This window comes from Chinchilla lanigera, unplaced genomic scaffold, assembly GCF_000276665.1.
Source record: "Chinchilla lanigera isolate Chin_1 unplaced genomic scaffold, ChiLan1.0 scaffold00051, whole genome shotgun sequence".
Lineage (NCBI taxonomy): Eukaryota > Metazoa > Chordata > Mammalia > Rodentia > Chinchillidae > Chinchilla > Chinchilla lanigera.
The window spans coordinates 17430231-17443830 of NW_004955452.1; the positions used below are offsets into that span (position 1 = coordinate 17430231).

At 54.2% G+C, this 13600-nt stretch overlaps 1 protein-coding gene across 2 annotated transcripts; it reads left to right on the plus strand.

Moving 5' to 3' along the window:
* The first annotated feature begins 619 nt into the window (after positions 1-619).
* On the plus strand, positions 620-13600 carry Mfsd2a (major facilitator superfamily domain containing 2A). Of its 2 annotated transcripts, none has more exons than XM_005395270.1 (14): positions 620-879; positions 2309-2440; positions 4600-4724; positions 8644-8767; positions 8883-8961; positions 9410-9567; positions 10140-10230; positions 10331-10452; positions 10634-10717; positions 11330-11413; positions 11502-11614; positions 12001-12144; positions 12240-12416; positions 13136-13600. In XM_005395270.1, exons 1-14 carry the CDS (start codon positions 787-789, stop codon positions 13197-13199), a joined length of 1590 nt encoding a protein of 529 aa, XP_005395327.1. In that variant the 5' UTR covers positions 620-786; the 3' UTR covers positions 13200-13600. The 2 variants fall into 2 exon arrangements, with proteins under 2 accessions (XP_005395327.1, XP_005395328.1); XM_005395271.1 differs by having other exon boundaries at positions 2312-2440.

The window sequence follows — 13600 nt, forward strand, 5'->3', positions numbered from 1 at the left end:
CCCTACACCTCCAGGTTAAAGGGATAAGGTGACCCGACTCCAGGTTTTGTTTCTGTTTGGAGGAAAACGGAACGGTAAAGTTTATTCGTGAAAACAAAAATAAAGAGTGGGAGAGAAACTGGTTCTGCAGAGCGAGGGTGGACCGAGCAGATACAAAAAGAGGGAGAAAACAAAGATAAACGTACACGCTGCGTCTGGGGAACGCGGGGTGGGCTACCGCGGACAGTTACGACGGCTCCGACTCCAGATTTTGGAGGGACCGCTAGGTCTCCGAGCCCCCTTCTTTCCTAAGGTCAGAAGGCATGGGCGGCAGGCTCGACTCACGCAGAACTCACTGGGGGACCTCGGGTGGGCCACTCCGAGCCTTGGGCCTCAGTCTCCTCGCAGGGATCAGGGAGGGTTCGCAGCCTTCCTCGGCGGCAAGGACGCAGCGCAGCAGCAGCAGGTTTCGGGATTTTAGGGAACGTGGCTCAGCGGCAAGGCTCCGCCACCAGGGCGGGGCCGCGGGGGCGGGGCCGGGAAGAGGGCCAGCGGGTGCGGGGATTGGCTCGAGGCGGGGCATCCGGAGTCAGCGATTGGTCCTACCCGGAGGGCGGGGCTGAACATTTAAGAGGTTCGGTGTGCGCGTGGAGCAGAGTTACTCTTCGCCTGCCTTTGGGTTTTGCTGGTCCGCGGCGACAGTGGTGCGGTGGCTGCGACCGGAGCCCAGGAAGAGTAGGAGCCCTTAGAGGAGAGGCACATCCCTGCGTCCTGGTCTCAGACCTCAGACGCCGTGGCCCGCGGGTTATGGCCAAAGGAGAGGGCTCCGAGAGCGGCTCCGCGGCGGGGCTGCTGTCCCCCAGCATCCTCCAAGCCGGCGAACGCCAGGCCCAGGTGAAGGTAAGGGCCCAGCACCCCGAGTGGACGGAAGGGGCGACGGGCGGACCAAATGGGCGCATGAGGCTGTCGGACGTCAGGCCTGGCACGTGGGATGGCCGGGGACCCGGAGGCCTAGGAGCAGGAGAATGAGCAGGGGGTGGCCCTGGGACCTGGAAGTGATGAGAAGGTTTTGGGGCGCTCACACCCCCTTTTGCTCTCCCCACACTCTATCTCGGCGGAGCGTCCAACTCGCAGCTCCACTTAGTGCCCGGTTGTGCCCAGCTGGTTCCGGTTCTTCTGGAAAGAGCAGCCCGGATTTGCCGCGCTAGAAGCTGGAGAGACCCCAGAGATCTGAGACCCTCCCCTTCCCGCACCGCGACCCCCTACCCTCACCCCAACCCCCACCCTCACCCTCCTACTCTCGCCTCTACTCTGCTGTGAGGGCTGCTCAAGTTCATTCATAAGAACAAGGGCTCGGCTCTTAAAGGAGCCGCGTTCCGCAGGCGTTTGAGTGTGAGTGTTCGTGTGCGCAGTGCTCTGTGTCTCGACCATCCGCTCCGGCCCCAGCCAGAGCCCTATAGACATATTTAACGACCGAATGAAACCAGGCAGACCCACGAAGGGATCTCAGGCAATAAATATCTCCTTGGGAGGTGACTACCTTTTCCTTTTAATTTTATTAACTGATCCTTGGAAGGAGACCGATGAGCAATTATGCTGTTACCGGGTATGAGTAATCTCTACTTTCCCTGGGCAACCTCAACCTCCCTAGCGCCCCACCTAGACAGAGTCCAGTCTTGCACCTAGGGGCCTTTCTTACCCTCTCCAAGGTCCCCTAGGAGCTGAAACTGGAGCATAGGACAGCTCCTGAGTTTCCCTGAAGCTCCGGCTGCCTATGGGGACTAGGGACGCTAAGGGACAGATGGGAGGAACAGCTGTGCCTGCAGCTAGCTGGGTTGGGCCCCTACAGCTCTCTAGAGTTCTTACCAGTGGGCAGGTGGATCCTGGCCCTGGAGCCAGGGCTGGAGCCCAGGCTGAGCTCAGGCAGCTCTCAGCCACAAGAGGATTTTCAGGTTGTGGCAGCTGGTGCCGGGTGGGGACAGGTCTGCTGCTGGAGCATGCTCTCCCTCTGGAATTTGGAAAGGAGCAGTAGCTGAGGCCTTGGGGAGAGTTCTTTAGAGATGGTAGCTAGTAACTTTCCTCAGAATCTAGCAAGGGAGAGTGGGTGACTTAGGAGCAACTTCCCTAGGAGTCAGAGCTTCCTTTTTTCCACGTTCCTAAGAATAGGGAATTCTCTGTTTGTGGGAAGTGGGATCTCTCCAGGTGGGACCAGGGAAGACAGAGTTGTTCCTCCTGGCAGAGTTGTCTGGAGGGATGGTCCTGCCTCTGGAGCTTCTAGGATGGAAGTCATGATCTTGGACCTACTTTCATCCTTTCTTCTTCTTCCCAGAAGGAACCAAAGAAGAAACAGCAGTTGTCAGTTTGCAACAAGCTCTGCTATGCAGTTGGAGGGGCCCCCTACCAGGTGACAGGCTGTGCCCTGGGCTTCTTCCTGCAGATCTACCTGTTGGACGTAGCTCTGGTGAGTGACCTGAGCCTTCCAGGCTCTTCTGGTATCTCCACATGGGAATGACTAGATATCGCTGGATATGTTCACTCTGTTTTACTTATTTATAAAAATGGGGCAGAAAAATCTATTTTGCTGTCTCTTAGAGTCACAGTGGGTGAGAAATAAGACTTTAGAAAATATCCAAGTGGGGAGTCTTAGATGGCAACTCTTCCATTCCTGGCAGGAACAACAGAGCCTGGAAGGGTAGGCAGTAGTGTGAAGGAAAATGGGACCTACTGGTGACACTGTTCTTAGAAGAGACTGGCACAGCTTGACTGGCACAGCATGTCCCTAGCTAGAAGACAGCTAACTTGGCTCGGAGGTTAGCAGACATCGTCAGGCTTGTGGAGGAAGCGTATCCCATGTTCATGTGGGGAGCAGAGGCTTGTCAGTGGGTTGAGGGGCCTCTAGGTGTTGGGCTAAATTAGAGTACCCCAGGACGAAGGATCTTCAAGTGCGAGGAATGCTTAGGGTAAAGCAGTGCTACACTGCTTTGAGAAGTCTTGGCCAGCAGCCTGGCATTCTGAGAATTTGTCCTGTCATTAGGGGAGTAGGAAGCTGAATAGCCAAGGGTACCGGGGCTCCTGCAGTGGCTAAATTGTCTGTGTAGCATCTGACTTGACAAACAGGGCACCTTATCTATTTACAGGTGGGAAGCACTGAGCCCCAGAAAGGACAAAGGATTTCATTCAGCCCCTAGATTTTGAGCAGTTTCCTTGGGCTAGTCTCTGTGATTGAAGTATAAAGCTGTTGTAGTGAGTATTAGAGCTGGGGTGCAGGGAGGTCTGCTTGGAGAGATGATGGCATGGCAGGGGCCGCGAGCTTCCCAGAGCGATAGCAATAGCCGGCCTGCGATGGATGAGGAGGAACCCAGAGCTTCTAGATTTAGAGCATTTAGAGCCTACGGTATTTGGAAGGAGAGGGATAGTTTGAACAGGTAGTCACAGGCCACTTTTTAAAAAGCATCTACATTTGCCGGGCATGGTGGCGCATGCCTATAATCCCAGCACAGGAGGCTGAGCCAAGAGGATCGGAGGCTGGACCAAGAGGATTGCAGTGAGTTCAAGGTCAGCCTGGGCTACATAGAGACCCTGTCTCAAAACAAACAAACAAAAAGCATCTATAGTTGGGCATGGTGGTTAATACCTGTAATTCCAGCATTTAGGAAGCCAAGGCAGGAGAACTGAGTGTTCAAGCCCTGCCTGGGCTACATAACAAGACTTTGTCTAAAAAAAAATCTGTAGATTCCTATGTCCAAGTATCCGAGATAAGGCCTGACCCTGTAAGATAGCAATCATAACTCCCACATGGGGAAACTGAGGCCCACTGTGGCTAATTAATGAATGCTAGTTCTGTTGTCAGGTGGCCAGGGGCTTGGGGCTGTGAGAGGGAGGGAAGGAAGTGATTCTATTGCTTCTTTTTTCTTTTCTTTTTTTTTCTTTTTTGAGTAGTTCTGGCTGGCCTTGAACTAATTATGTAGACCAGACAGGCCTTGAATTTGAAATGTTCCTCCTGCCTCAGCCTCCTGGGTACTGGGATTACATGCCTGTGCTGCCATACCTGGCTGATTAGGGAATGATTCTAGATTCATTCTACCTCATGGGAGTGTTTTCAAAGGCAGCAGAAGGGGTAGGAAATAGATCTGGAAAAGTCCCTAAGGAGGCACACAGTGCTACTGTTATCAAAGAAATCACATGTCAAACCAGGTGTGGTAACACATGCCTGTAATCCCAGTACTTTAGGAGACTGAGGCAGGAGGATTATCGATTTTGAGTCCCGCCTGGGCAATTTAGCAAGACCCCATCAAGACAAAAAATAAATATAAAAGGCTGGGGATATAGCTCAGTGTGAGAGAAATGCCGCTTATTTATAAGGTGGTGGGTTCAGTCTCCAGTACACATACACGCAAAATCTATTGCCTTATTTTGTGGTCCTAGGCATTGGACCCGGGGCTTCATACATGTTAGGCAAACCCTGAGCTACATCCCCAGGCCTGCTATTATCATTAACCTGGTAAGTGGAGATGTGCAAGGCCCAGGTGGGCGCAGCACAGGGTCTCATGGGCCTGTGCAGTGAGGACTGAGATGGGTCTAGGAATAAAAGGATTGTTTCCCACCTCCTCCCCCTTCTAGGTGGACCCTTTCTCTGCCTCCATCATCCTGTTTGTGGGCCGAGCCTGGGATGCCTTCACGGACCCTCTGGTGGGCTTCTGCATTAGCAAATCCTCCTGGACCCGCCTGGGTCGCCTCATGCCCTGGTAAGTAGAAGACATCTTCCAGGTGGCAGGAGCTTCCTGTACATCTGCCCCTTGAGGGGGGAGTCTTTCCATCTCTTGTCTCAGGCTGGGGTGCTGAGAAGGGATCAAAGTCCAAGGGTGTTGAGACTTCAGCTGAGGCCTCAGCTGCCCAAGGCATGCACACCGAGACAGTGAGCCAGGTCATTCCCAGGCTGGCTGAAGTGCTGGGCCGGTCAACTCCCCTTGGCCCAGGTCCGCCTGCTTCCCAAGGAGTACCCAGTCCCTTGCTTGGTGGCAGAGGGGCAGTTCAGAGCAGCTGAGAGATTGCACTCTCCAGCCAGCCTGCAAGGGTTTGAATTCCAGCCTTACTACCTACAGCTGTGCAACTTTGAGCAAGTCACTTAATGTCTCTGAGCCTCAAATGTCTTCATCTGTAAAATGGGGATAAGGAACTTTTTGCAGTGTTGTGGTGAGGATTAAATGGTTGTGAATATGTATAATATTCAGGACAGTGCCTGGCACCTTTTTTTGAGATAATCTTTCTATGTAGTTCAGGCTGGACTTGAACTCTGTGTATCCCAGGCTGGCCTTGAACTCATGTTGATCCTCCTGCCTCAGCCTTCTAAGCGCTGGGATTATGAGCGTGGCAAGGCTTGGCATATGTATATTTCAGATGAGGTCTTGCTATATATTCCAGGCTGGCCTTGAACTCATTATGTAGTTCAGGCTGGCCTTAAACTCACGGTGATCCTCTTGCCTCAGCCTCCATGCCTGGCACGGTACCTACTAAGTGTTATGTAATTTGTACTCTTTCTGTGTGGCTCTTCGTGGGACGGGGATCGGAGACAATGTCAGGAATGGTATCGCAGACCCTAAGCTCTGGGACCTTGAATGATGGGAACTTTTTCCCTCAGTACAAAGCATCCACCACTCAGCTTCAGGCTGTGGGGTCAGGTTGGGGGAGGCAGTTCCCGTAGATCAGACAGCAAGGGAGGCACAGAAGACCAGCCAGGCTGGGCTCTGGTTCCCTCCAGGACATCCTGCTTCAGGGGTGGGGGGGTGCCCCTTTCATCTCCAGCCCATCCAAGCTCAAGTGGGCGCCTTCCTGCCCCAGGGGCGCCCATACCTGGTCTCCGGGCTTCAAAGCTCTTCCAGCGGCCCCCAAACCCCCACAGCTTCCTTTCCCACGAGGCCTCCCACCCACTATAATCCTGCCAGGCCCTGGCAAAGGCCCAGGCTGGAGCCTTTGATCCAGGCTTCAGGGCCACGGGTAGGACAGACTACTTCACCTGGGCAGGCTGCTCAGGGCTCCCAGCGTGCCAGCTCGTGAGCCTTGGCCCTGTGCCCGAAACCTTGGCAGCCAGTGGAAGGCGGGCCCTGCTGCCGCATCTCCTCATGAGGCCCAGCCAATGGGAGTGGGTGCTGAGCCAGGCCAATGCAGCGGTCACATGGGGTTCCTGGGCAGCACTACTCAGCTGCCTAGAGCAGAGGATGGAGTGTTTGAGGAAGGGTGATGAGCGCTCGTCTCTGAAGAGACACATGGTTTGGAGAGGGCAGAGGAGGCAGAGCAGCCATCCGGAAGTATCTGAAGACCTGAGCTGGGCAGGTGTGGCAGCCAGTTTGGGGAAGGTGCTGGGGACACTGGGCTGCTTTCTGTTTTAGCAGGTATCTTTGTATGTGTCTGAGTGAACACCAGAAGCTCACAGGCTGAGCGGCCGCTGCACACATGGCTTCCCTCTGCACCACAGCGAGGACCTGGGCCCCTCTTCAAATCCCTCTTCCTTTCGGGATAGGAAGAGCCTGGGGCCTGTTCTGCAAGTTTCAGGGCAGCCCCTCTTGTAATCCTCCCTTCACGCCAAAGACTTTGACAGGTGCTTTCCCTGGTGTCCCCAAGGCCACCTTGTGAGAGGCAGGTGGTCAGCAAGGTCATAAGGGGAGGCTGAGAAGCAGGCTGGACCTGTGGTCTGATTCCTAGCCCCAGGTCCCCAGGCTATGGGTTGTGCTACTCCTGCAGGCCTGCTCTCCTGCAAATTTTCTTGGAGTCACAGCAAACAGCGTCCAAGTGCAACAAACTGGCCTGCATTTTCACATCGACTTATTTAAATCTTAAAACTACTTCAACCCTACAAAGCAGAACGAAAGTCCTTGGGGGAGCCCGTGAAGTGCCCTATTTCCTCTCCAAGTTTGTCTCCTAATTCCATCTCCCTTGCTGCTGACACTCTGGCCCCACTGGCACTCTAGCTGTTCCTCAGCCCTGCCCGGCAGATTCTTGCCTCCTGCTGCCACTTAGGACTTCCAGGCAAGGCCTTAGGCTCTGCTTCTCACTTCTAATGCTCTGCAGCTCTCCAAAGTACTTACTACCTTCCCACATGTGCATAGCCTTTTTTTTGAGACAGGGTCTCACTACACAGTCAGGCTGGCCTTGAGCTCACTTTGTACTACAGGCTGATCTCAAACTCACAACAATCCTCCTACCTCAGCCTCCCAAGTGCTGGGATTACAGATGTGCGCCATCATGCCCTGTGTATATAACCTTTCTGAAAACTGGCAAAATATGTGTACTGTTCCCATTTAACATTTTGAACTGCCGGGTGTGGTGGTGCATGCCTATAATCCCAGCACTCAGGAGGCTGAGACAGGAGGATTGCTGTGAGTTCGAGGCCGGCCTGGGCTACAAAATGAGTTCAAGGCCAGCCTGAACTGCATAGCGAGACTCTGTCTCAAAAAGACAAAAAACAAACAAACAAACAAAAAAAACCCACAAAACATTTAGAACCATTTGAAGAGTATTGTTCACTGACATTAAGTACATTCCGGTCTTCCTGTGACCAGTACCTCCCTTCCACCTCCAGTACTTTTTCATCTTCCCAAACTAAAACTCTATACCCATCATCAGCAACACTCACTCCTCTCCTGCAGCTCTCAGGACTGCTTTTCTCTCTTCCATGTCTATGACATTAACTACTCAAGCTTGCTTGCCTCATACAAGCTGAATTGTACTATATTTATTATTTTGTGACTGGCTTATCTCACTGAGCCTAAGGTCTTTGAGGTTCATCCCTGTTGTAGCATGGGTGAGAAGTTCATTCCTTCTTAAGGCTGAGTATATATCATTTTAAACTATGTTTATTTTTGCTGGTAGCCAACTAGAATGTAAATTCTGCAAGGACAATGTTTTTGTTCTTTTTTTTTCTGCTCTTGCTTTTGTCCTTTTTGTTCACTGATACATCTTAAGCAATTAGAATGTTGCCCAGCACACAATGGGGACATAATAAATATCTGAGCAAATATTGAATGTAAGGCATGTGCTATTTTTTATTGTTATTTTATGCAGAAGGAAGTGAGTCAGAGAAGTTAAATAACTTGTCCAAGCCTAAGTTTTTATGGTTAGCTGGGAGAGTCACACTTGGATCTCTTAGCCTTCACCCTCTGCTGCTTTCTCTGCTGAAGCTGAGGTGTCCGTCCAGTGTGAGGCCCGCCCTTTGTGAAGGGCAGGACTCACGTGCGGATGGCAGACCTTTGCCCTTCAAAGTTGCATCACTAGGCCCAGTCCTCCACCTGAGTCCTCCATCTTCCTTTGCCCGGAGTTGGCCTTCCCCACCCCAGCCCAGCTGTGTGTGTGCACATGTGAAAACAGGTGCCAGGTGGCCTCTTCTCCCTGCCTGCTTGCCCTGAGGTCTTGTCCTCTGCTCAGGTCCCCCAGCTCAAAGAAGCGCCTGCTCTTGGGGAGATGTGGATGAGACTCCAGTCTGACCTGCTCCCACTCCACACTCAGGACTTGGTCCAGGGCCAATCCCAGAGTGTCCTTCTGGGCTTGGCCCAGGGGTGGGTGGAATCAGAAGGAACTTCCTTCTGGTGGGAACCCAGAGAGCAGAGCTGGACCTCTGGCTCAGCTGGGCTCCTGGGGTTCTGGCCTCCACTCAGACCTCCCCTTCCTCAGGATCATCTTCTCCACACCACTGGCTGTCGTCGCCTACTTCCTCATCTGGTTCGTGCCCGACTTCCCACGGGGGCAGGCCCTTTGGTACCTGATTTTCTATTGCCTCTTTGAGACATTGGTCACGGTGAGTGTGGGCCCCTCTTCTCGGTATCCTTGGGCTGGAGCTGGGGTAGGGGCAGGCCCTGGGGTTTTGGCATCTATCTGTGCACTAACTGGCCAAGGCCTCTCTTCCATGCCAGTGCTTCCATGTTCCCTACTCGGCACTTACCATGTTCATCAGCACTGAGCAGAGTGAGCGGGACTCAGCCACGGCCTATCGTAAGTCTCCCTGCGCCCTGCTCCTGCGCCCTCTCACCTTGCCTTGCTCCATCCCTTGCAGGCCCAGCTCCCTGCTCTGCTCTTAGCTGTGGGTGTGAAAGCTTCTTGTGTATGTGTGGTGTGGGGGTTTGAGCCAGAGCCTCGTGTATGTGAATAGGTGCTCTTTCACTAAGCTCTAGTTCATGAAACTCTAGAAATAACTCTTAGAAACTCTAGAAAACTCTTAGAAATAACTTGGTCCCCTTATTGCTCAGGTGAGACCCAGAATGATGTAAGGACTAACCTGAGGTCGCACAGAGAGGCCATGAGTGTTGGCCCATGAGTGTTGACACTTGCCTCCGCCACCCACCAAACCTGGAGCTGGAGCAGGGCCCGCATGTACCTGGGCTTCCTCCCTGGGCCCATAAGCCTTGAGGCTCCCCTGAAAGACCTTCTTTTCTCTACCCAGGGATGACCGTGGAGGTTCTGGGCACAGTGCTGGGCACAGCGATCCAGGGACAGATCGTAGGCCAAGCGAATGCGCCTTGTCTCCAGGACCCCAGTGACTCTGCACTGGCCTCAGAAAGCAGCAATCGCACGCACAGCATCTCCTCACTCAGACAAACGGTGAGGCCCTTCCCTGGCAGGACGTGGATCTGGGGAGATGAGGAACAGTGGAGTGCTTTAGAGTCAGCCTCTAAATAGAAGCAAGAGCTCATATTTCCTAATCTGTTTCTTTTTTTTTTGAGACAGCGTCCACTATGTAGCCCGGTCTGGCCTCAAGATGGTGGCGGTCCTCCTGCCTCAGTCTCTTGAGTGCTGGGATTATAAGTGTGTGCCAGCACACCTAGCCTCATGTTTCTTAATTGTTGGGCCTTTGATATACATAGTCACTTAATATGCTGACAAGGAAACGGAAGTCTAGAAAGACTGAGTGATTTGCCCAGAGCCACAGTGCTGGTAAATGGCAAAGATTTGGGGAGATTTGAACTGCGGACTGGCAGACCCCTGGTTTTTGACCTTTTGTACATCCGAACTTTACCCAGCCTTGGGAAGCCTCAGCAGGGCCAGGATGAGTCAATGGTTCCACAGATGGAGACAATAAGTCCCCCAGAGAAGGGACTGGCTGCAGATGGTTGAGTGGGGCTGCTGGGAGGAGACCAGACTGACTGTCTCTGTCACCTTCACCTCCTTTACAGCAAAATGCATACCTGCTCGCAGCGGGGGTCATTGGCTCCATCTACGTGGTCTGTGCTGTCATCCTGACCCTGGGCGTGCGGGAGCGGAGAGGTGAGAGGGGTCCGGGGACGCGGTACAGGCCCCAGCACGGGGTGGCAGTGTCTTTCTGCCTGGCCCGCTGCTCCCTCTCACTGTCACCCCTGTTCCCCAGAGCCCTGTGAGACCCAGCAGGCTGAGCCAGTGCCCTTCTTCCGGGGCCTTCGGCTGGTCATGAGCCATGGCCCATACGTCAAGCTCATTGCTGCCTTCCTCTTTACCTCCCTGGCGTTCATGGTGAGTGGGGGCCCAGTGTGTCCAGCCCAAGAGGGCTGGGTTTGGAGAGGACTCTGGTGAGGCGGAACTGAGGGGCAGGGGGCGTGGGGAGGGGGCAGAGGTCTCCAGAGTGTGGGGGGTGTCTTGGGGAGGCACAGCCCCAACACCATCTCCTTCCTTCCCTGCCTGCTGCGTCCCCCAGCTGGTGGAAGGGAACTTTGCTCTGTTTTGCACCTACACCCTGGGCTTCCGCAATGAGTTCCAGAATCTGCTCCTGGCCATCATGGTGAGTGTGGGTGGGCTGATGTGGCACAGGCTGCAGGTGGCTCTTTGGACACCTAGAGGATGTTCCCAGACTGGCCCCTAGATGAAGGGCTAGAGGAGGCTTCCCAGGATATTTGGCTGGACCCAACCTATAGCTGCTTAGGTAGGATTGTAAAAGAAGGAGTCTGGGAGCCAGGCACGGTGTCACACGCCCAGCACTCTGGGAGGCTGAGGCAAGAGGATCACAAGTTTAACCCCAGCTTGGGCAATTTAGCAATCTAGCGAAAACCTGTCTCAAAATAAAAAATAACAAAGGGGTGGGGATGTAGCTAGTGTAAAGGCCCTGGGTTCAATCCCTGGTATCACACATTCACAAAAAGGAAGGTGAAGAAGTTTGGGAGTGCGTGTTAGAGACACAGCAAAAGCAAAGGTATGGACGTCAGCTACTTCGTGGCCTTGTACTCCAAGTTATGAGAAGGTAGAAGGGCCATGCACATGCCTTTCACTTTCTTGCTGCCCAGACGACGCCCCCTGGCTGCCCCCAGCAGGGCTGGAAACACCTTTGGGGGTCCTGGGAAGGCCAGGAAAGGTTCTGTTGCTCCATCCCACCCTTCACCCCTTTATCCACCCACAGCTCTCAGCCACATTCACCATTCCCCTCTGGCAGTGGTTTCTGACCCGCTTTGGCAAGAAGACAGCTGTGTACATTGGGATCTCAGTGAGTGAGCTTGGCGGTGGCTCCTGGGTTGAGGTGGGCTCCTGCTGGCAACCTCCCTGCTGACCCACATTCCCACACCCCCCTCTAGTCAGCAGTGCCGTTTCTCATCTTGGTGGCCCTCATCGAGAGTAATTTAATCATCACATATGTGGTGGCTGTAGCAGCTGGCATCAGTGTAGCAGCAGCCTTCCTACTACCCTGGTAAGTGCATCCAGGCTCACCTGGGCGTAGTCCCCAGCCATCTACCCTCTAGCTCCAAAGCTCCTTGGGGTGAGTTCCTTGGGGACTTCTGTAGGCCATTCTTGTGGGCTCAAGTTGAGGGCAGAGGGGATCTGCCCAGAGAGTTGTACAGGGTGTGAACACCTCATCACCATGGGAAACGCAGGGCAGCCTGCATGCCGCTTGCGAGCTGGGCGCCTGGACTGGGACCCTTCATCTTGCAGGAATGGGCTTTCTTTTCTGGCTCGGAGCTGTGGGCTATGGGGCTGTCGACTGCCTGAGGGCCTCCCTTCCGGTTGACACCAAGGTGCCTGGTGGCCAGGCAGTGCTGGGGAGTCCTCATGGCGGCCACCACCCACTCTGCACAGGTCCATGCTGCCTGATGTCATCGATGACTTCCACCTGAAGCACCCCCACTCCCACGGCACAGAGCCCATCTTCTTCTCCTTCTATGTCTTCTTCACCAAGTTCGCCTCTGGAGTCTCGATGGGCATCTCCACCCTCAGTCTCGAGTGAGTGGGGCAGGGGTCTGGGGCAGCCCAGGGCAGGGCTGAGCCCTAGGTGCCCCACGCTTGCTCACCTCTTCTTCCTGGCCGGATTTCCACAGCTTTGCTGGGTACCGGTCGCGGGGCTGCTCCCAGCCGGCACGCGTCAAGTTCACGCTGAAGATGCTGGTGGCCCTGACGCCCATAACCCTCATCCTGCTGGGCCTGCTGCTCTTCAAGCTATACCCTATTGACGAGGAGAAGCGGCGGCAGAACAAGAAGGCCCTGCAGGCTCTGCGGTGAGAACAGGGAGGGGTGGTGCCTGGGCTCAGCAGCCCCTTGTGCCTCCTGGGGCCAAGTCCAGTCTCACTGCCTGCACGCCTTCCCAGCCCACGCTGAGCTTACACCGGGTCCTGTACCAAATGACTCTGCATTCATTCACTTAACAAATACTTACTGGCCCCTACCACTGCCGGCACTGCACTCATGAGCAAAACAAAAATCCCTGCCCTCAAGGAGCTTGTGTCTTGGGACTAGGTGTTTACGGTTTCCCATATGTGGTCTTCCAGCAACACTGCATGTCTGAGATTCTTATGATTCCCTTTCTGCCCGTGAAGAAACTGAAGTTTACCTCAGAACAGTGACCAGCCTTGGGATAAAGGGCAGAACAGAGCTCTGAGCCCTGTCCAAGACTCTCACTGCTGCCTGTGGCCTCTGCCACTGCCCTGCTGGCTTTGGGGAGCTTGGGCGCGACCTACAACCATAGGGCAGGGCCAGATGAGTCACGGCAGCCTATCAGCCAGCCTGTGCCACAGTGTAGCTCAAGGGTTTGAGGTGCAGCAAGAATAGGCAACAGCAACAGCAGCTCCTGGCTGAAAGAGAGTGAGCCAGCTGCCCTGCCGCTCAGAAGAGTCCAACAGGGCCCAGCTCCCGAGGAGGGAGGCAGGTGGAGGTGGTGCCGGGGTAAGTCTGCTCCCTCCAGCACTTTTCCCCAACTCCTTCTTTCTGGCTCTTGCAGGGATGAAGCCAGCAGCTCAGGCTGCTCTGACACAGACTCCACAGAGCTGGCCAGCATCCTCTAGGGGCCACTGCGCCTCCGGAAGCCATACATGGAAGGCTGCGTCACCAGCCCACATGGGGATCAGGACCTCTGCCCACTTGCTGAACAGCTGCTCTCCAGGTGCCAAGACAGGGACCAAAGACCGGAACGTGTGCGGCCTGGGACACTCACTCCTGTGTTCAAGGGGGGCTGCCCGTGCTGCGGCTCCTGCCTCCCCTCTGCCCACGCACAGGGCCAAGCCCTGGGCTGCTACTGTGAATATGCCAAGGACTGATTGGGCCCAGCCCAGAACACTAGCATAGACACTTTTTATACAGAGACTAATTAATAACTTAATGACCATGTGTGTACATAGCGATATGTGTATGTATATGTCTGTGAGCTATTAATGTTATTAATTTTCATAAAAGCTGGAAAATGCTT